The sequence below is a fragment of the Sceloporus undulatus genome, chromosome 8 (genome assembly GCF_019175285.1).
Source record: "Sceloporus undulatus isolate JIND9_A2432 ecotype Alabama chromosome 8, SceUnd_v1.1, whole genome shotgun sequence".
NCBI classification, from domain to species: Eukaryota; Metazoa; Chordata; class Lepidosauria; order Squamata; family Phrynosomatidae; genus Sceloporus; species Sceloporus undulatus.
In genome coordinates, this window is record NC_056529.1 from 8,597,895 (window position 1) to 8,620,528 (window position 22,634).

Genomic DNA, 22,634 nt, shown 5'->3' on the forward strand with positions numbered 1-22,634 from the left:
GCTTAATGTCTGTATCAATTATTTGCTCAGATGTGCTTTGTCCTTTGGGAGTCTTTGGTGCAAGGGGCTTATAAGCCAACTTCTTTCCTGTACAGTTGTTCCAAAAACATACGCAGAAGACTATACTTCCCACCACATGAAGGATGCATCTGCATGTGAAAGAAGGCAGGAAAAGACACAGCCTCTTGTGGCATTTAACAGCTTTTCTGCCATGCGGAGAGCTTCATGGCCAATATTCTGGCTGATGGATTCATGTTAGAGTTTTTAGTTTACCAGTATTCTCTCTCCCCACAGAACTGACAACGCTGAATGGAATTTTTAGCATCCTTTGGATTCTTTGAAGAAGGAACAATTAGGAGGTTGGAATTAGTGTTGTAAAAGAAAACACTACCTACCTATCTATCTATCTATGTTGGGAGCAAAGCTAATGCGATACTCTCCTATTTGTCACTTTAATTTCCAGACTTTTTTGCCATCTTTGTTGCCCTTCTCTGGACACTTTCCATCTTGTCAATATTCTTCTACAGCTGTGGTAGTCAGGAATACACATAGGATTCTAGGTGAGGTCTAACCAAAGCACAATAACAATATATACCTTGATTCAGACACTATAATTCTGTTGATGCAACCATGAATTGCATTGGGTTTTCCTGATATCACATTACACTTCCTAGTTGCCAAGATTTCACATGGATTCTAAACATTCGGCACAATGCATGTTTGGACTATTAACTGACCCAGATTCTAAGCTTTTTCCTTTCTTTTTTTAAAAAGAAAGTCTCTTGCCTTTCTAGTGCAGAAAAACATTCAGCAGCTTTGTTTTGCAAGGAATGAACCTGCTACTTTTCAGTTTTTAGCAAATGAGTCAAGTTTCACAGTCACAGCTTGCTCCACAGAGATTTAAATTACCAAAGTGAGCTTCCTTCAACTTGCGGTTTGAAGGAAAGCATTGTTTGTTTGCAAAAAAAAAAAAAACAAGTCTGCCTATGTGCAAACAATGCATAGGAAGCCAAGCCAAAGGAATGGGAGAAGGGAAAACAACAGGATACAACGAAGAACTCGGTGAAAGCCAAGTAAAATGCCATCATGCCATGACTAAATGAGGAATATTTAAGGCATCATGAACTCTGTTGATTTTGCTGCAATATCTTTACTGGCAATATTATTCACGACAACATTATTCTTCTTTACTAAACAAGCACCATTTTATCTGCCATATGCTTCTGAAATAGATGAACTGGGAATTACCAGGAGGAAAGGCAAGAGCAGAGGTTAGACAGCTAGACAGCTAGAAACTTACTGGGTTAGATAAATGTTTACTGTGGGTCTTAAATTCCAAAAAGAAGTTTTAAATAATAAAGACACAATAAAGTCATTTTGGAAAAACTAATAACATACTTAATTGTCTCAGATGTATGGTATAACATCTTTTTAATATTCTTTGAAAATTCTCTTTAAAAAGTGTGAAGTCGAAGGCTTTCACGGCTGGCATCCATAGTTGTGGGTTTTTTGGGCTATGTGGCCATATCGTAGGAGAGTTTATTCCTGACCTTTCACTGGCATCTGTGTCTGGCATCTTCAGAGATTGATGTTCCCACTACGTTTGCTGTTCCAAATCTCTCCATGCCATTTTAACCCTGTTGCCATTCACACTTAACCCTGTTGCCATTCGTATTAATTTAAAATGGAGCTGCCTCCATTTCCACAAATGATACAGTGTGACCTAGATCAATCACACTACTGAAGATCTGGATCACTGTGGCACTTTAAAAAAAGGCGCACTTAAGGATGCAGTGCCAAATACGCCAAGTTAAGTGGGTTTTTCCATACCCCCCCCCCTCCGCAAACAGTACCGGATACATTTGGGGGCCAGTGGGAACCTTGCAGAAATAACCCGGTTTCACACCAGGTTATTTCCATAGTGTGAATGGGCCCATTGTATTTTATTTTCAATTTTCAATTTTTTTCTCTTTTCTCAATCTTTGTCATTCTTAATGTATTTTAAATACATTAGTAATAAAAATAATTTAATATGACTGATTTAATAATTAATATTAAAAGCAAGCTGGATGCCACTTGAAATCTCAGGCTCTATGTTATTTTGAGGTGGGAAGTGGCCATTTCACCTTGTTTAACTTTCTCACCAAAAAAAAGCAAGATTTCTTAAACTTTTCTGCATACAGTGAGCATTTCAAAAGTGCAAAGGCCAGCATTTTACAATTTGAACTAAGTTGACCACTTTGTTGCTTCCAAGACCAAATGACACAGAGATCAGCTCTGGATACATTTCTCTACCAACAGCAACAGCTCAGGTATTTCCATTTCTTAATATTATATGTTAAATTCCTATTTAGGAATTTGTATCCTATTTTGGATTAAAATCTGTATCCTACTTTGGATTAATATACTCCTTGCAGGCACAATACTGCTCAAATGCATGTTTTCCTGAAGTAGCTATAGTTAGAAAGAGTGGACATCTTGGGACCGTATACAGAAATACTAGGATTTTTGTACCACTTCTAGGATTGTATGTAGCTGGATAAGTTTTTTTAATGGATTCTAACAGCTAGATGATACTCTGTGGGTGCTTTTTTATGGCAAATGACAGCTAGACATGCCTTGTGGTTTGGCCCAGGAGGAAAATAATTTGGTAAATACAGTGGGCCCTTGGTATCTGCTGAGGTTTGGTTCCTGGACAACCTGCAGATACCAAAATCTGTTGATGCTCAAGTCCCTTTATTTTATTTTATTTCAAAGATTTATATCCTGCCTTTCTCCCACAATGGGATTAAATATAATGACATAGTAAAATGGTGTCCCTTACATAAAATGTTAAAATTAAGGTTTTCTTTTCAAAATTTATATATTTTTAAAATATTTTCAAGCCATGGCTGGTTGAATCCATCGATAAAGAATCAGTAGATATAGAAGGCCAACTGCAGAATGCAGAAAAGGGGACAGACCTTGAAACAGTCACAGTTCCGATAACCTTTTTCTGTGGTTCATGGAGTATACCGCTGGCCCTCCACATTTGCGGTTTTGACTTTTGCGGATTTGATTATTCACACATTTGATTAACATGTTCTCTCTAGAAGACTCTATGTCCTCCCGTGAGAATCTATGGCCACCTTCCACCATTTTAGATAAAAGTTAGGATATAAATCCAATAAATAAATAAAAACAAAATAAGAAGTCACACTGGAAACAACTACAGATTCGAGAGTGAACACTTCTTTCGGCATCTGTTGGTCCTTCGGTACAATTCTCACATCTAGCGGATGTTGACCATAGAGTTGTGCTGGAAAATCTAAAGATTCAATGTTTTTTTTATTTGCACTCAAATCTAGGGTTCAAATCCTGACTCAGCCATTAAATGATCTTGGGCTAGTCATATTGTGTCTCAGCTTCATAGGTTGGCAACAGCAAACTCTCTCTGGACAAATCTTGCCAAGAAGCACCTGTGATAGTCACCTTATATGCGTATGTGCCTTCATATCAACCATCGATTTATGGCAACTCCATGAATCTCATAGGGCTTTTTTTTTATGCAAGGAATACTCAGATGTGGCTTTGGCGGTTCCTTCTTCTGAACTATATCCTACACATCTGGTAGCCATTGGCAGTCTCATATCCAAGGTTGACCCTGCTTAGCTTCCAAGATCAGGAGGGATTTGGTGCCTTTAGGACAGTCACCAAAAGTCAAAAAGAACTTGAAGACAAACAAGAATAGTTACAACTACTAACCATATTTAGGGCATAATGTTTAAGTTATCTTGTGACTGCCTTGCAAATATATCCAAAGTTTCAGCGAACAAACTGTTCACAGGAAGGAGCTGATGCTTCATTTCTGAAGTGAGTCAAGAGATATATTATATCTGGTGACATCTAGTCTGCTCAAAAAGCCTTGATAGGAAGTGAAATCACTTGTGTGCTTTGGGAACACAGAAAGAGGAATCTGTAAATCAAACTGAAACACGTGAGTGAAACAAATGCACTATCGCCCTTGTTTGTTCTTTCTAGTACATGGGTGATAACTTCTTTCTTTCTTTTTTAATGGACTGGGTAAAGATCTGTCATTTCGGACATACTCAGCATTAACAGCTGTGCAGCACACATCTAGGAACAAAGTAAAGGGGAAACCCTTCAGTGTACAAGGAGGAATTGGCACACTTGGGAAAGGCCCAAGGTTTTTGGCTGTTCTGGGTGATGGTAAAGACAGTGCCCTCAGCCCCAGCCAACATACACAGGATGACTGAACTGGAGGTTAAAGGACAATTTGGTAAACGTGAAGTCAAAGGCTTTCACAGCTGGCATCCATAGTTTTTGTGGGTTTTTTGGGTTATGAGGCCATGTTCTAGAAGAGCCTATTCCTGACGTTTCACCAAAGCAAATGCTTTGCTTGCTTGCTTGTTCATTTGCTTTGATTTATGACCTACCTTTCCATCAAAATTGGTACTTTTCCCAAGTGAAATTTTCCCTATCCCCCAAAGACAGGCAGAGGTAACTAAACAGTTTCAGGAAGGTAGAACAGCTGACAATTGGTTCTGGTCTATTTGGTACAGCACTGCCAGTTTGGTATAGAAAATTGGAGAGATATGTCTTGCACTTGGGTTTCTCTCCTTAAGTATAAAATATGGACAAGAAAACACCACTGTTCATTTACTTCTCAATCGTTTTTCTTACTCTTTTATTACAGGGCTTTCTAAGGCCACCGGACCTACAGAGATGGCAAGTCGTTGCTTCTGCTCTCTATTTTTCATAGTTCTGGCTCCGGGTTTTCTTTATGGCGATTTCTCAAAGCCTGCTATACACGCCACCAACCACAAACGTCTAAAGAGAGAGTGGGTCTGGAATAATCTGCACATTAGAGAAAATCTTAATGTGACACTACCTCACCATGTTGGGAAGGTAAGGATGAATTTGGTAACAGCCTGAACTTGGAAAGTTCATTTTTAGAAGTAATTTGCATTCTTATTCATTTTTTAATTTTATGTTTATTATATTTATATTCCACCTTCTACCACATGATCTCAGTGTGACAGTTTAGAACAATTTAAAATATTAAGAAAGTTAAATTATACTTTACTAACTAAAGAGTTGAAGAGTTTTAAGCACAGCCATAAGTGATGGCCCATGGTACAAAACACAATCTGATCCATCTTATTGTCATCTGTACACACAGAAGAGTGTATGTGTTGCCAGTGCTTGAACCATGTGATATTCATCCGCCATCAGTCAAGAAGGTCACACTCCTATAACTATAAGAGCAACTAAAATGTTACCACCATACCATAGAGGAGCAAAATATCCCACATTAAGTTACAATTTCCATTTAAGATAATTATACCTCCATTACTGGAGAAATGAACTAGTTATAAATAATCAGTTAATTGTAACTCGTTACTCTCCAGCTCAGACTCAGAATGAACACACACTTTTCAATAAGGAATCCCATGTGATACTTTCGTGGAAGTCTTAATAGCAAAAGTGCAATGTAAAGCAGTCTCTTTGGGGAGGATTGTTGGAAAGAAGAGAGGAGACTTCATCAGGAACAGAGCTGGTTCATGTTAGCTGGCAGTCCTTGTTCCAGCTTCCTGTCAATCAACAGCACTGATCTGGAAAGGTCTCTTTCACTTTGCCATGGCAGCCTGACAAGTTTGCCTTCGAGCTGATGTACAGGGAGAGGAAAACATTCAGCTGCATCTATCAAGATGAGCGTCAAATTCAAACAGTGGACAACATCTGAAAAGCTTTCCCTGAGTACCAGATAGTTAACCGAGACATTTTATAATGTACTCTCCCTTTAAAAGTATGTTCGCTGATCTTACATTGTGCTGTCAGTTTCACATGTCTCTCAACACACATATGTATATGTGTAACTAACCAGTGTACATTATCTTGGGCCTAGAGACATGGTGTACCATCCTGAGGTTGTGCTTTCAACTTACAGGTTGTCCTTATATTAGCTATTAAACATAAACCACAAAGTGAATCAGAAAACCGAACATTAACTTTATTACTAAGCATATGAGATTACCCATATTACTGCTTTATCAATGAATGAAGAAATTGATTAGACCCGTGCCTCTTAAAATATCTCATGTGGTTGACCAGCATTTTTCCCCACAGAAACCAGGATCATTGTTCCTTTCTTTCCTGGAAATTTCCTCCCTGCCAGAAGATAACAGTTTGTGGACCATTGCTTTAAGAAGCACTGGGTTAGGCCACCTCAATTATGTTTCGTAAATGATTCAGTGACATAGCATGACAAAATAAAATGAATATAATGTAATATAAGCATCTGAATGGTACAAACTAGTGGTGAAAAATACAGTATAATATAATTAACTTTTTGCTTAAGCTTGTAAATACCATTGTATAGATAGTTCACATAAGATCTGAATAATGTAACTATTGTGTTGGAGATGAGAAAGTGTGTCAGTATCACTTTCTGCAACATTCAGGTCTTTTAAGCTTCAAGTCCTTTTCGTCCCAAATATATGCACATTGAAAATTTCTTTTTAAAACACAATATCTAGAAATGATACCACATGTGGATTTCATGCAAATAAAGATAAGACGTTTTGGCTAGATGTGATTAACCTCATTACACATTTTATGAAAAATAATGATTATTTTCAAGCATTTATTTTCAATTATGAAAGAACATTTAAAAAACAAAGAGCTCATAAATGTTCCGTTGATAACAGCAAGACAAGACATTAGATATTATTACATACTACATGTTGTTGGAAAACTGCAAATGATGTGTAGGGGGTGTTATGTAAGGTTTGGCATGTTGTTTAACAGAGAAGTTAACATTCACAGGCGGGATACAAACCGCCATATAGTACGTATTGTATACGTACTAGGGTTAGGAAGGGGCGGTGCTTCCGCACCCCCCTAACCCTAGTACGTATACAATACGAACAAGATGGCGGCGCCCCTTCCACATGGGCGCCACCATCTTTACGTACTGGACGCATAGCGTCCAGATGTGTCGCGGCGCCTATGACATCGCGAATGCGCCAGCGGCGCCTCGCGACGTCATAGAGGCGCCACAAAAAGAAGTTCCGAAATGGAGCTTCTTTTTTGCTCCGCGCAGGAGCCGCGTGGTTTGGCGCCGGTGGGAGAATGCCGCAAAGCAGCGGTCTGTATCCCGCCACTGTTAACTCAATAAGAGAAGGCAGGGCTGATGACAAATTTGGGGCAATATGGTATCCATTTATTCAGTATATAAGTACTGTACAAATACAGAAATAACAGGTCCAAGTGATCAAGTTACTCATCATAGGCAAGGTATCTTTTGAAACAGATTTATATGGAATGAGAAAGACCTAGAGAAGAAATAAGGTTTGGAAAAGGAAAGGATAAGGCACAGTGAACTGTTCACTAGATATAGAAGAGTAAAGCCACCACGTTTCTCTTTTTGTAGTCTGATCTGTTTTTGTAATGTTGTGGGTTATTGTTGTTATTGTTTGTTGGATTCGTATAAAATGATTTTTTAAATTAATTGGAAATTAAATTCTACCCCACTATCACTGACCAAATTCAATAGGTACAGATATTACCACCGTGTTATAGATCCCTGCTTTATAGTTATTGAATATGGGAAACCTCCCAGCAAAAGGGAAAAAGGGAAAGAAATAACAGCCCAAGAATGGTAGAATATAAAGGGATTCAAAGCAAGATTTTTAAAGAATTAAGCACTCAGAATTAAGCTATAGCCTCCTCCTTTCACCATGTTGTTCAGTTTTTATCTTTCAAGTGTTACTTACTTACTTAATTTTACATTTTAGATCAAATCAACTATACAGAATCCCAATGCTAAGTATGTTCTCGAAGGAGAAGGTGCAGGGACTTTATTCCGAGTTAATGACCATACCGGCGATGTGGCTGTGAACGAAAGGTTGGATCGAGAAAAGAAAGCCGTATATCAGCTGAAGGCTCTCATTATTGATCGCAATACCAATCAATATCTGGAGCCACCTTCCACATTTCAAATTGTCGTCCTCGACGATAATGACAACGCACCAGTGTTTGAACAAAAAGTCTTTAATGGGTCTGTTGCAGAAATGTCAGCACTAGGTAAGCTCCTTTTGTCTGTTATTAAAACAAAAGCAAAGAAGCAAGCGGATTTCCATGCAAAAAGGAGACAATGCTAGTAAACAGGAAATACTATACAGTGAGATTAAAAGAATGAGTGAGTGTCTCTTGGGGGGAAATCTCATACTTTGGGCAAACTACTATCCACACTACATAATTATAACAGTTTGATACCACTTTCATTGACATGGTTCCATTCTAAGGGCTCAAGGAATTTGTAGTGAACTACCATAGTGAACTATGGTGAATTTTTAGAAACTACCAATGTAGTCTGAAGTCAGTACTAAATCAGTTTAATTCTGCAGTGTAACAGTGTAAATAATAATAATAATAATAATATCTAATTTATTTATATCTTGCCTTTTCCCGAAGGAATCAAGGCAGGTTACAAAACAAAGATAACAGAAAGAAACAATATACAGTACAAATCTCATATATAAAAATACCTTACCCCAACCCCCCTCCCAATCATAAAAAGAAAGCAATAACAATATTAGGAATTTTAAAATAAGATTTAAAAAATTGATAAAATTAAGGTAGTTGAGGCAACACATCTCTCTTCTAGGAGTAGATGGAGATTCTTTGTTCCTCCTCTGTCCAGAAGTCTAAAGTTCAGAATCACTTAATCTATTTCTTCAATGAGTGTTAAAGGTGTGATTGTGCTTGTAATGTTTTCATCTACATTGAGTTAGATGCTGATTGTAGAGACATTTATCCCTTGGCCTTGGGATTAATTCATTGTGGAAACAAATTCATAATCAATATGTTTATTCTAAGCTTTAGTCTGAATCAACTGAGGAGCCACACTTATTAAGAATTATCATTTTTGATGTTCCCACAATGCTCAGTGATGCTACATCAGTGCATTCTGGGAATTATCAAATGACAGATGGCTCTTCGATCATGCTGCAGGTGCACTTCCACTAGAACAGGGAAGATCTGACAATGTTTTTATTGTAAATTGTATGTTGTTGGATTGCAAAATCCACCATTGTAACCCGCCTTGATCTCTGGAAAGGCGGGCTAGAAATAAAGCTTTTATTTATTATTATTTATTATTATGATCATGAAAATTTTCAGATGATCATGAAAGTCAAGCTGATGATGGGGACACATATCATACACACCACTCTAACCTAGTACTTGCCCTATGCGAAGATGCCCACGTACAGGAGTGACTTTGCTAGATAACTGCAGTAGTCTATGCACACATTCTTATCATGACATCAGATACAAAGACAAATTGACACAGCAGGATAGGAAAACAAGAAGATATGATCTGATTAAAAAGAAACCAGTTTCTCATGCTTGCTTCAACATAGTTCTCTCAGTCCTTATTTGCTTTCTTCTATTGAAAGAGAACCCAAACAATACCAACATGAGTATAATTTATCAATTCTTTCTCTCTAGGAACCTCGGTTACTAAGGTGACTGCTGTAGATGCTGATGATCCAACCATCCATGGCCACACAGATGTTTTCTACAAAGTTATTCAGGGGAACCAGTACTTCAGAATAGATAAATTTGGTAGGTATGGAGGAAATACATAAACTTTCCAGTTCATGGAAGGTAGCCTACCACTTTCTTTCCTGCCTTACACATTCAGTATTCTGTAGGTCTTGGAAGCTTGCAGCTTCTTATCAGGATTTTGTACATACAGTCGACTGTTTATATCCACTGATATTTTTTTTTTATCCACGGATTGAACCAACAACGGCCTGAAAATATTCCAAAAAAAATATAAAGTCCAAAAAGCAAACCTTGATTTTGCCATTTTATATAAGGGACACCATTTGACTACACCATTGTATATAAGGCGACGAGCATCCATGGATTTTGGTATCCATGAGCGGGTCCTGGAACCAAATCCCAGTAGATACCAAGGGCCCACTGTACTGGCTGGAATTTATGATCACAGTTATGAATGCTTAGCCTAGAGTTATGCATTCATAATTGATTCATATTCATGGTTGTTATATATTAAATACTGTAGGGAATATATAGGGATCATAAAAGTCTCCAAGTCCTGATTCACCAGACAGCAGCCACTGCAAGCAACAAGGGTCTGTTCGCAGCAGGCATTCCGTACCGAAACTGGGATTCCCATACCTGATCCTAGCTTCTCCACCACCTTTTAAAGAATGGGATTTTCCTAATCCGGAGAAGCCCGGATTAGGTACGGAATGCCTACTGCCCAGGTATGGAAGTGCGTGATAAAATTCTCCTATTTAAGTTTACATCTCGTGTCTAGCACAGGAGGAAAGGTGGTGTGATAAAGTATACTAAGTGGCACATGTAGTATTCTGCCCATAATTGGATCAGCTAGTGGAAGTAACAGATGTGATATAACGTTTTAACATTTATTTTTTATTTTTCAGGTACAATTTATACAGCTGCACCTGATATGGACAGAGAAAAAAACTCCACATATACAATTGTAATAGAAGCAATGGATGGCAAGGGTCTGCACTCAGCAGAATCAGGCACTGCTACAGTTCGCATTCGGCTGATTGATATCAATGACAACTTCCCAACATTTAGGCGAGGTGCGTTTTACAGAGTCGAGAAATTAAATCAGTTGCCTCTAATTTTAAACCAAATTTGTTTGTACTGAAAGCAGTTATTTAAAGTAGACTTTTCTTGCTTTTATACACACACACACACACACACACACACACACATAACAAACATGCTACAGTAAGCAACCCCATTTTCAAAATGGCATTAGATACAAGCCTGCTGTTTGCAGGAATAGCACCTGCTTTAAAATAAAAACAATATTTTAATGTTTTAGAATAAAAATATTCGAAGACTCGCCACTTGTAATATGGGTGCATACGTTCAATAATCTCACAGGTGGAAGACTCACAAATCTATGGAAAGATCTGATCTGTTTGTTTTGTGTTCAGCATCTCCATAAACAACACACACTTAGTGCCCTGTTTAATGAATGTTCAGTTGGGATTTCACCTCAATTAATCCTGGAAGGATTACAAGGAAAATCAAGAGAAGCAGGCATCCCATTCAGAAATTAATCTCCTCTGCATGTCTTCTCTGCATGTCTTCACACCAGCTACATACTATGGCGGGGTACAGACCGCCGCTTTGCGGCGGTCTGCTGCCGCCGCCAGTAGATCCGCGGGGGAGCCGGAGCCTTCACACGGCCCGACTCCCGCGCGGACCGAAAAAGAAGCTCCAAAATGGAGCTTCTTTTTCCGTCGCGTTTGCGACGTAGCGAGGCGCCAGGGGCGCGCTCGCTACGTCACAAGTGGCGCGACGCGTACGGACGCTCAGCGTCCGATATGCAAAGATGGCACCGGCCATGTAGAAGGGCCGGCGCCATCTTGTACGGACAGAGTCCGTACTAGGCCCAGGGGCGTCTATAAGAGACGCCCCTCTTTTAAAATGGGACGTCCGGAGGACGTCCCAAATGGCGGTGCAGAAAGCACCTATATATTCTTTATTTTAGTACTGAGGATCTTTATTCTAGAATATTTTGTGACAGTAGAATCTATTCACACACTCCTTCACATATTTGCCTCACATGGTCCTCAATATCATACCCTCCAAATGTCCCAAACTGACAGGGAACAATCCTGATTAATCCTCTGTCATCAAACCTTTTCAGCTGCTTTTAAAATGTCCCAGCTTTTCTCTTCTCCTCTCACTTACTTCCATTCCTGCATACAGCAGGCTTATAAAGTCAACTACATCTAATTCCATTTTGAAAGTAATTTTCCATACTCTGCCTAGCAGATGGGGACTATTGTAGCAGTTTATCCAGTCCAGTAGATTTACAGCCATCTTTGCCCTTTACACTCTCTTTTTCCTGATGCATTCTGTGCCCATCCTTTCCTTGGCCCCTCTCTGTTTTCCTTTCCTTCTCATGCTATTTCATGGCAAAAACTGAAATAAGTAATGCCACCCTTTTATTTGTAAAAATGCCTGCTCAAATATATCTTCAAATTTACATTTTGCCTTGTTTTTCCAGACAGCTTCACGTTCCAAGTCCCTGAAAATATCAGGCTAGGGAGTAAAGTTGGCAGCCTGGAAGTTGATGACATTGATGAGCCACAAAATAGACATACAAAGTACAGTTTTGTACAAGGGCGTTACCAAGACACCTTTGAAATCGAACCCAACCCTGAAACAAATGAAGGAATAATTCGACCCAAGAAGGTAAAGTGTCTAAAGATAACTCATTCTGTTAGTGGCCTGAAACAGACAGGCTGAAAACACCGTACTGGTGTTGATATTAAGGTGCCGGAGGCGCAGCTTCTGCACACTCTGGAACCCTAACACATCTTTACGCATGCATGATGCAAGGGTGGTGCCGCATCCACACCGCTGGATGCCGCATTTGCGTCTTGGACACCTCACAGTGCATCAATGACACACTGGTGACATCATCCCCTTGCGCCAAAAAGAAGTTGCTTTTTCCGGGTTCTTTTTAATCCAGAGAGACACCGCACAGTTTGGTTGCTGCGGTGTCCCTCCAGAGGGAAACTGGGTACCTCCAGCCTGCCCCTTTGGGGCAGGTCTGGAGAGCCCCACAGTTTACATGGATCATTGTATCTGTGTGTACTTTAAAAAAGGTAAAAGTAAAGATTTCCCATTTGACAAGGTTGTTAACTTATGTCCAACTGTAGTGGTGTGCTGTTCATCTCGGTTACTAAACCAGCATTGTCAAAGACATCTCTGTGACCATGTGGCCAGCATGACTGCACAGAATGCTGTTACCTTCTCGCCAAAGTGGTACCTATTTATTTTACATGCTTTCAAATGGCTAGGTTAGCAGAAGCTGGGACTAGTGATGGGAGTTCAATCTATCACACGGCACTTGAGTCTCGAATTTACTGACCTTGTAATCATCAGAGTCAGTGTCTTAACTGCTGAGCCAGTGTGTTATTATAAACACTTATAATAAGACTTTTGAGATCAAGTCTACTCAAAGTGATGAACTAAACAGAAGCATAAACATTCAGTAATATATGGTGCAATTCAATGTTCAGTGTAATTCAACATGATGTCAGTAGTTTGGGCAACTGCTGTTTCTTAAGATGATTTAGGATTGCAGCTTCCATCATCCCTCACTCTGTTTGTTCTAATTAGGGCTTTATAAATCAGAAATGTAGCTATCAAAATATTTTTCAAATATTCCCGTTATGAAGTAGTCTTTCCATTGCATACTAAAATGCCTGTATTTTCATTTAGCTGCTGGATTTTGAAACGATATCCACGTACAGTTTCCTTGTTGAAGCAACTGATGCTGACATTAACTACGCATATTCCAGAACAAAGGGGTCCAAAAGCCTTGCAAGCTTAACTATCAAAGTCATCGACATTGATGAACCTCCTGTCTTTCTTCAACCATCATACACATTTTCGCTAAAAGAGGAAACTGTTCTCAAGAAGTCTATTGGATGTGTTTCTGCAAACGATCCTGACAAAGCAAAACGAGGAATAAGGTAACGGGAAGCTGGACAGACATGGAAGATTTGTTGGGAACCCAAGAAGCAAAATGACTTGGCATTAAAATGTGTAATATAATATGCAAATACATCAACTGGGGAGAAAGTACAGAAGTTCATAATTCTGGATACTGCGGTGAGGGAATTTTATCTAATCCTTAACTAACCAATTTGATTCAATGGAATATCCCTGCTCTACTCTGAAGGTTGAATTTTGCAGTGAGATGAAATGCTCCCCTTTATTGTTGGAAAGGGAAGAATTTTCTCGCAAAACAAGTATCAGCTTCAAAGAATGGATTTTTTTTCAGGACCGAACATGGGACTCAACAGAGAATTATTCTGTCCACACTTGATGCAATCCAGATAGTTATCAGGTGTTCCCCCAGCTGAGCTTGTTCATATTTTTTTAAAGCAGTACGTGCTGGTTGACTGCCTAAGAGGGTAGTTCAATGCGCTGGAAGATTGTCAGCATCAAGGTTGATGTAGCTGTTATTTCTATCAGTATGTTTCTAATAGTTACAGACACCAATTGTAGAATCTTGAATGTATACCCACACATCCCAAAAAGGAAGTCTGTGTGTCTTGAAATGCCAAGTACATATTATATGGGGATTAATTTAGTTGATCCAACTAAAAACTTGATTTATCATACACTGTAGCTACAAGTCCGACCCATAAGGATTAGCTTTGGAACTAAAAATAACTCATGCTAAATAATGATCATTTGTCTCCCTTTTACAGCTGTAATTATGAATTATGAACAAAAATGTATAGTGAACTCACAGGGTAATTTCTACAAGGCGCAAGCTATGTTATACACATGCTCCCTCTCCTCTCCCCTGTATGTGGATTGGTGCATAATTGTCGACACTTTCTTTGTTTTTACACCCAATGCAGATATTCTGTTTTAAGGACCAAGTATTTTGAAATATCTACCAATGGGTGCATTTTTGCCCCAAAGCCCCTGGACAGAGAAGAATACGCCTGGCATAACATCACAGTGGCAGCCAATGAAGTCGGCCAAAACAGTAAGTATCTTAATTGCTGCCATGTGGAAATTTAGTGACCTTACCACCCATTGTGCATCCACTAGCCATTCCAGCAGATAACTTGTCCTTCTCAATAAACAGGGTAGAGCTGAGCCAAAACCTATCAAAAGGCTTATATATTATATATATACTCATCCTCCCCCTGAAAACAGACCAGTTTCAACAATTTTCTCCAAATACCCACCTCCATTTTTAGTGGCTCCCATTTTTCCCACAGTATCCCATAACTATACTAGATACGGGACATGGTGAAGACTGCAAAATGGAGACCAGGCTGCCTTAATGATTGCTCCTGCTGACACTTGCAACAGCGTGAAAAAGCAAAAATTCATTGTAGGAGAAAAAGAAAGTTTGATGTTGTCACTGCTAATAATGAGATGCCCCCCACCCACCCCAGGAAACAAGTGGAGAACTTTTCATCTCCCTGGACAGATTTGGCTAAAAGGTTGACATTCTCAGTTTAACTCATCACATATAGAATGGATACTGTTTGCACACATCCACAAAACATAAAACACAGAGAATATCCCTTCAACAAGATATTGCTAGGATTGCCAGGTGAATCAAGTGACAAGAACTCATCTCCTTTTAATGCTTGTGCTGAAATTCCCTCCCCTACACATTCATTAAAGGTTCAAGACCCTTTATTTCACCTAGAAACCCCAGTATAGCATTCTTCTTCAGCACCAAGTGAAAACATTCTTCTTTGCTAAAGCATTCTACCTCTCTTTGCTTTCAAGTAGAGCATCTGACCAATGAATATATGGTTTTGTTCCTGTTTCAGATATGATAGTGCCTAACCTAGAAACCCATGTACCAGTCTACATTAAGGTTGAAGACATTAATGACAATGCACCAGAATTTGCTGAACCTTATAACCCTCACGTGTGCGAAAATGCTGCACAAGGAACGGTACGGTATCAGAAACAAAATGCCATGTCTCGCAATCACTTGCCGCTAAATTTCAAGTTTCAAAATTTCTCCTGCCAATACATACGACCTATAATTACGCCACCCATCAAGAATGAGTAGCAAAGCATAAGGCTACAAAAATACTGGATATCCAGGAAAAATGGCTAATCTCAAAGTATTTTGAGCCTGAAGTCTAGAAGTATTTATCTTCAAATGATGTATCAAAATAACAGTTTTGGAAGTGTCCAAGATTAGAATATAAATATGATATAAACACTGTTGATGATGACAATTGTATTAATAACAGGCTAATTCAAATATTACTCCTACCTGGTATTACCCAAAATGCTGGGGTCCAAGGAGGGCACCCACAGTTGACTTCAGTGTGGGAATTGATTTAGCTCAATAGGAGTTCTAAGCTCAATGGGAGCTCAAAGATGCTCACTGGCACAAGGCATACAAGAACTGATGATTTAAAAGATGACAGCTAATAGCGATTTCAGAGGATTTTTAGCAGCAGGCAATTCTTTACCAGATTCAGGCATGCAGTAGATGAGTCTGTCTCCGCACACAGCTGGGACCTGAGAGGCCTGCATGTGCCAAGGAGTCATGGGAGAAACAGATAGGATAGCTGTCTGTACTCAATCGAGACTGAATTGGGACTGCTCCAAATGAGCATATTTATAGGAAAAAACTAGTCCTGAGTCAGTTTCTCAGGCATTTGAGTGGATTAGTCCAGGAGGAAGAATGGCCAGGAATTTGAGGAAATGGCAGTGTAATCAATCCAGATATCTCACATAAAAGGTTGTCATTTCCAGAGGGAAGTACCCTTTGATTCACAACCTTTTGGCACGTACCCCATGCATTGTCCTCCGTCACACACCTGTGCGAAAGGATTGTGCAGATTCCAGCCACAAAGAATCTGCCACTGCCTTCATCTGAAATATAGTTTACAGCACCTGGTATTCATTGGTGGCCTCCCCTCCAAGTACTAACCTCTCCTGACCATGGTCAGTTTGCAAGTTCAGATGGGAACTGGTACTTTCTCTCATTTGTCTCACCTGACATGGAGGATCTCCTCCCTGTCAGTGATTCTGTCACCTTGATAAATAAAGGTATTGATGGTTTTTAAAATGATAACAATTCAATATCTGTAAGAAATCTAATAACATATCATACAAAATACCTTACTGCAGTGAAAAACAGTAACTGGCCAACATCAACATCATCTGAAATATCAATGCATAATGTTCCCTAACATTAGTGCAGGGGTCAAGTGCATACTTTCTATAAAGTCATTATCTTGTTCAGCTGCTATAATTTCCTAAGTGTATCCTTAACCTAATATTTCTTACTTTTAGAGATAATTTGCTTTTGACACTCTAAAAGTTCAGACAAATCTGAAATAAAGTAATTTCACCTTGGCTCCTAGCCAGGCTCGCATTGTCCCCTCTGTAAGATATAGAAGGAAAAACTGGCTCACACCTCAAAGGTCATTTCAAGAATGATTTACACTGCTTAGGCATTCTTCTCTATATTTCTGATTTCAAAGAAAACCAGTCAGAGTAAAGGAGATGGTTGGCATCCCCAGAAAAATAGCAAAGGGAGAGAGGGAAAGGACTTTCATTCTTGGTAGAGCTGCTAATTATTATTCACTCTGGTGCGTTACAGACCGCCACTTTGCGGCGGTCTACTGGCGCTGCTGTTTGCTCCGCGAGGGAGCCGCAGCAGCCAAACCACGCGACTCCCGCGCAAAGCAAAAAAGCTCCAATGGAGCTTCTTCCTGCGGCGCAGTTATGACGCCGCAAGGCGCAAATGGCGCACTCGGGACATCATAAGCGCTGTGCGACGTGCGGACGCACAGCTCCGATACGTCAATATGGCGGCGGCCATGTGGAATGGCTGCCGCCATATTGTACGTATTCACTACGTACTAGGGTAAGGGGGTGCGGAAGCACCGCCCCTTCCTAACCCTAATACGTAGTGAATACGTACTTTATGGCGGTTTGTAACCCGCCTGTTTTGTTTGCATTACTTGCAAAGGGAATTCATTATTTTAATAAAGATAATGCATTTGTTCATTGTGAAGTCGAAGGCTTTCATGGCCTGCATCCATATTTTTTTGTGGGTTTTTCGGGCTATGTGGCCATATTCTAGAAGAGTTTCTTCCTGACGTTTCGCCAGCATCTGTGGCTTTGGCATCTTCATTAATCCTAATAGATGTTTGGATATGTATTAGCCTTATACTGTAATCCAAAGCATATTTTCTCAAGGGAAAGTTTAACTGACCTCAGTGAGACTTTCTCTACCCTCTAAATTTGGTCAGCCTTGCAGCGTTAGAGGAACTCTGTGTATTTACTCGGATATAAGCTGCATGGTGACAAAAGAAGCTGGCTCATTCCAGGTCAGTCAATTCATCTGTCTAGCTCAGACAGCAGCTCTCCAGGGTCTTATGAAAGAGATCTTCTTTCCCCTCACTTACTAACTGAATTTGTAACTGGAGATGCTAGGGAATGAGCTTGGGGCCTTCCGCATGCGAATCGTGAGCTCTCCCATGGAGTTATGGTCCCTCACAGAATTCATTGCAAGATGCTTTGGACCCTGACAGTACATCCACTGAAAATAATTGAAGACAGTGACCTTTTCAATTCATGTAGGTGATCATACAGATTTCTGCTGTGGACAAGGATGAAATGTCACCCAGAGTAAAATTCAAGTATTCCTTGGTCTCTGAAGAGAGCAACTTCACTCTCGTTGATAATCATGGTATGTTCCTGTCGATTGCATGAGACGGAGAGCGGGAGGAAAGAAATGCTGTGGAAATGTTAACTAACCATGTTCCGAAGATGGCTTGCTGTTTAATGTGAAATTATTGGGGGGGGGGGTTTGAGGTGGGGATGTTATTCCTTTTTATAAATACATTAAGTCTGGCTGTAAAGAAAGAACAGCAAGCCAGGTCCAGACATATTTGGGTTCCTTAAGAGTTTTCTCAGCTTCAGGAGTGTACTAGCTGTCTGGTAATCCTATGAGGCAATTGCCATTTGAGATTATCACTTAATAAGTTGTCATTGCCTTCCCCAGATAACACAGTGAATGTCACTGTCAAATATGGACAGTTTAATCGAGAGCTAGTCAAAACCCATTACTTGCCTATCATCATCTCTGACAATGGCTCACCCCAGCAGAGCAGCACAAGCACCCTTTCCATCCGTATCTGCAAATGCGATGAGGAAGGCAATGCCATGGTTTGCGAAGAGGCAGCTAAACAAGTTGGAGTCACCTTCGAAGCCCTGGTGGCCATCTTTGTGTGCTTCCTTATCATCATCGGTAAATAAATATTCACATTTTTTTACTCTACAAATTCTCCTTGAGAGGGCATGGAAGGAGGGGAAAGACTTTTAAGAAATTTGTTTGTTTCAAAAATATCTAGTCTTTGTCGAATCTGCATTCTAGTGTGGGATACATAAAAATACATAAAAAGCAAAAACTACAGATAAAAATTGTTAGAATGTCTACTTTTCATCACAGTAGAATCACAATCTTTGCGGATAGATTATATCTTCTACTTTTCATCCACTAGTTTGTTTTGTTTGCTTTATCCATGTGATAAGTGATTTATTCTCAGCCATTTTGTCTGCAGTGATCATGCTGCTCATAGCCTGGAGGAAGAGACACAAAAAGGACCTGAACGTTCTCAAGAAGAACGTGGAAGAGATCCATGAGCAGCTGGTGGCCTATGATGAAGAAGGGGGTGGTGAGATGGATACTACCAGCTATGATGTTTCAGTCCTCACCTCAGCATGCCAGAGAGGAATGGTGTCACCGAGGATGACCATGGAGACCAAACCATGTGTCTACAGCCAAATACAAAAGCCCCCTAGAAATGGACTTTCGCACACTGGAGAAATGGGCATTATGATTGAGGTGAAAAAGGATGAAGCTGACAATGATGGGGATTTACTACCCTATGACACTCTCCACATATATGGTTATGAAGGTGCCGAGTCCATTGCAGAATCTCTCAGCTCTTTGGGATCTGGATCTTCAGACTCAGATATTGATTACGATTTTCTGAATGACTGGGGTCCCAGGTTTAAAATGCTAGCTGAGATTTATGGATTGGAACCCAACGAAGACCTTGTGTACTGAGTGTTGTCAACAGGTTTTCCCAGCCTTTAGCAATAGATTGGGAGACTGTCAGTTCAGAAGATAGGACCAGTCAGCTCTTCATACATTTTCCTTACACAAACTGGGTCTACATATACTTGCAGAGAAGATTATCAAGCCTTAGATAATCAGGATGATATAAACCAATAATGAAACCAGGGTCATAGAAACAAGAACAAAAAAAAGCCCTGTTGCATAATGGGAAATTTAAAAGGTTTAATGTGGAAATACATTTTATTTATGGCATAAATGTTCTCTTGTTGAGTGAAAGATTAGAAGGCACCTGAGCTTCCATACACTCTAACTATTCTAATGAACTTCATTATCAGTCGAAATCCCACACCAAGAGACCTCTGAGGGCGGTCTTTATTATTTCTATTTTACTGGTGGGAAAATGCAACTGAGAGACAGAGGTTTACAGAGCTTGGAAAGATTGCATTTTGAACTGCAACATCCAGAAATCCCCATCTAGCATAGCAACTGGTTGTAACATTTTCCATGTTCTAGTGATTTTCCATGTTCTAGTGATTTACCTCCCTGCAAATTCATGGGAGATATTTGAACACAGGTCATATTACTTCATGTCATGTAAGTATAAGACATTAAACACACTACCCAACTCAAGGGTAGTCCTCACTTCCTCATATGGTTGTATTTCCATCCATATGCAGCTCCCGCAAGCATTGATGCTGGAACACACAGTGATGTGAACACACACATACACCATAGAATCATTCTGTATTCATCATTGTCATCTCTTTTAATCCCTTATCTGTATCTGATAATGGCACAATAACACACATTCTTATATTCTTCACATTCTTCAAAAGATAACACTCATCGGTCTGGGGAAAACCCACCTCCTACTGCCTCAAGAAGGAAATCCTAGTTGTTTCTTTCCTGTGATAAAATAGTATTTAATTATACATATCTTTAATTCCACCCATCTTTCATTCTAGATATATACTACCCCTAATTCAAAAGCTCTACTTGGTTCTAGAAGATCTACTTGGAACTGAAAGTGTCCGTTTCTTTAAAAGCCACATTGGCCATTTGTTGTTGTTATTTACTGCCAAGTCAAGTTCAATGTGTGGTGATCCTATGAATGACAGATCTTCAAATTCCCCAGTCATCAATAGCTATGCTTAAGATTTCCAGATATAGGGCCGTGGCTTTCTTGATTTAATCAAATAATGCCATCTCCCACATTTCCTACTACCTTCCAATTTACTAAGCATTATAATCTTTTCCCAATGAGTCATGTCATCTCATAATGTGTCCAAAGTACAATAGGCTTAGTTTAGTCACCCAGCACCATGCCATGGACCTGCTACCGCTGCATGCGTCTTACCTTCCTTTGCCATTGCCATTACTGAGCAGACCCTGTCACCGTGTTACGTGACCAGGTGTCCTGTTTCCACTTCAGATGCATCAACAGGGGTCTGCTTAGAAGTGGGAATGGTGGAGGAAGGTAAGGAGCATGTGGGTCCATCAGGTCATAAGGAACACATGGGTCCATGTGGTCTGCCAAAGGTTGCTACAGAGTTTTACAGGGTCATTTTGACCCATACTAAAGTCCCTTTGGCGGGTTACAGATGGCCCTCTAGGGGTCGTTTTCCCGCCGCCGCCATTCGCTGAGGAGGGAAGCCCCAGCAGCCAGACCGTGAGGCTTCCCTTCGCAGCAAAAAAGGAGCGCCGAAATGGCGCTCCTTTTCGGAACGCGGAAGTGGCGCCGCAAGGGGCGGAGCACGCCCTCGCTTCCGCCGCGACACGTCTGGATGCACAGCGTCCAAGACGTCAAAATGGCGGCGCCCATGCCATAAAATCCCATGTTAATTGTTTTACTCGACCATTCTGGTTATCATATGTGAAACCAAAGTGCCTTTCCTGGTAATTATTTTATCCATGAAAGATGGACCTATGGCTTTACTGGAGTCTATTTCTACCCTTGTTAGCATGAGAGCAAAGAACACTCTGGCCCTGTGTGCCATCAACACCATACCCAGTTTTGCAGGATCTGTAGTGTGATAAGATGAAATAGTTTAGCAGATTTTGTTGTATATTTAATGTTTAATTTTTTTATATTATCATTTTTACAGTAGTAGTTAATGCATATAAGAGAATAATCTTAGAAATACAGTAGAACCTCAGTAGTTTGCATTTCATAAATGCATCCTTGTTCCAGTTTGTAACATAGATCAGTAGCCTTCAGGTTTTTGCTTTCCAGATCTTTTGGACTTTAGGCTCCCAAAATTCATGACTATTGGTCAAGCTAGCCAGAGCTTCTGGGAGTTGAAATCCAAATAACTGGAGGACCAACATTTGAAAACCAGTGGTATAAGAAGCTTCTTTGAAATTCTTCTTTGCCAAGGGCTATGTCAAGGCTGAATCTAACCAGCTGCAAATTGTACCATATTGTTGTTTTGTGTTTTTAAGACCTGCAATTGTATACAGTTACCTGGGAAGACTTTTATGTAAAGATGCCCAGGGCTGTTCTATAAGTCTTGTTCATGCATCCCCAAATTGCTGAGCACCACTGTTTTGCTCTTGCAACGTTATATTAGAGTAGGTTTACTCTGCAAAATTGAGTTCATGTATCAGCATGGTTCTACTAAAGAATATATTGTGGATTTTTTAAAAATATTCCTACTAACAATAATACCCATCTGTAATTAACCAATTTGCTGTTTAACTAATGTGATTAATTATAACATTATTAGAGCACCTGTTTATAGATTTTATGAATAATATCTAGGGACACCCCCCCCAAAATGTCTTATGAACACTATATTTTGTATTCCATATGTGTTGAAACTTTTATAAGTACTGACTTTGTTTTCTACTGTACATCAATGTTTTTTGCACTGGTGAGTTTCATTTGTATTTATGTTGTACCTGCATGTTTTTTTTACCTACATAAAAAAGCCAA

General features: G+C 39.8%; 1 protein-coding gene across 2 annotated transcripts in view; it reads left to right on the forward strand.

Moving 5' to 3' along the window:
- CDH5 (cadherin 5) overlaps positions 1 to 22,634 on the forward strand; it is a 30,898-nt gene extending 8,264 nt beyond the window's left edge. Inside the window, exons 1-12 of one of the 2 annotated variants that reach the window (XM_042438288.1) lie at positions 2,233 to 2,312; positions 4,697 to 4,908; positions 7,800 to 8,088; positions 9,517 to 9,633; positions 10,485 to 10,652; positions 12,098 to 12,285; positions 13,321 to 13,574; positions 14,475 to 14,605; positions 15,411 to 15,538; positions 18,196 to 18,304; positions 18,620 to 18,865; positions 19,179 to 22,634. In XM_042438288.1, the coding sequence (XP_042294222.1) occupies positions 4,726 to 4,908; positions 7,800 to 8,088; positions 9,517 to 9,633; positions 10,485 to 10,652; positions 12,098 to 12,285; positions 13,321 to 13,574; positions 14,475 to 14,605; positions 15,411 to 15,538; positions 18,196 to 18,304; positions 18,620 to 18,865; positions 19,179 to 19,687 (2,322 nt within the window). In that variant the 5' untranslated portion in view covers positions 2,233 to 2,312; positions 4,697 to 4,725 and the 3' untranslated portion in view covers positions 19,688 to 22,634. Of the gene's footprint in view, positions 1 to 2,232; positions 2,313 to 4,696; positions 4,909 to 7,799; positions 8,089 to 9,516; positions 9,634 to 10,484; positions 10,653 to 12,097; positions 12,286 to 13,320; positions 13,575 to 14,474; positions 14,606 to 15,410; positions 15,539 to 18,195; positions 18,305 to 18,619; positions 18,866 to 19,178 lie in introns of those variants that run through there. The other variant, XM_042438287.1, reaches the window with a different exon arrangement.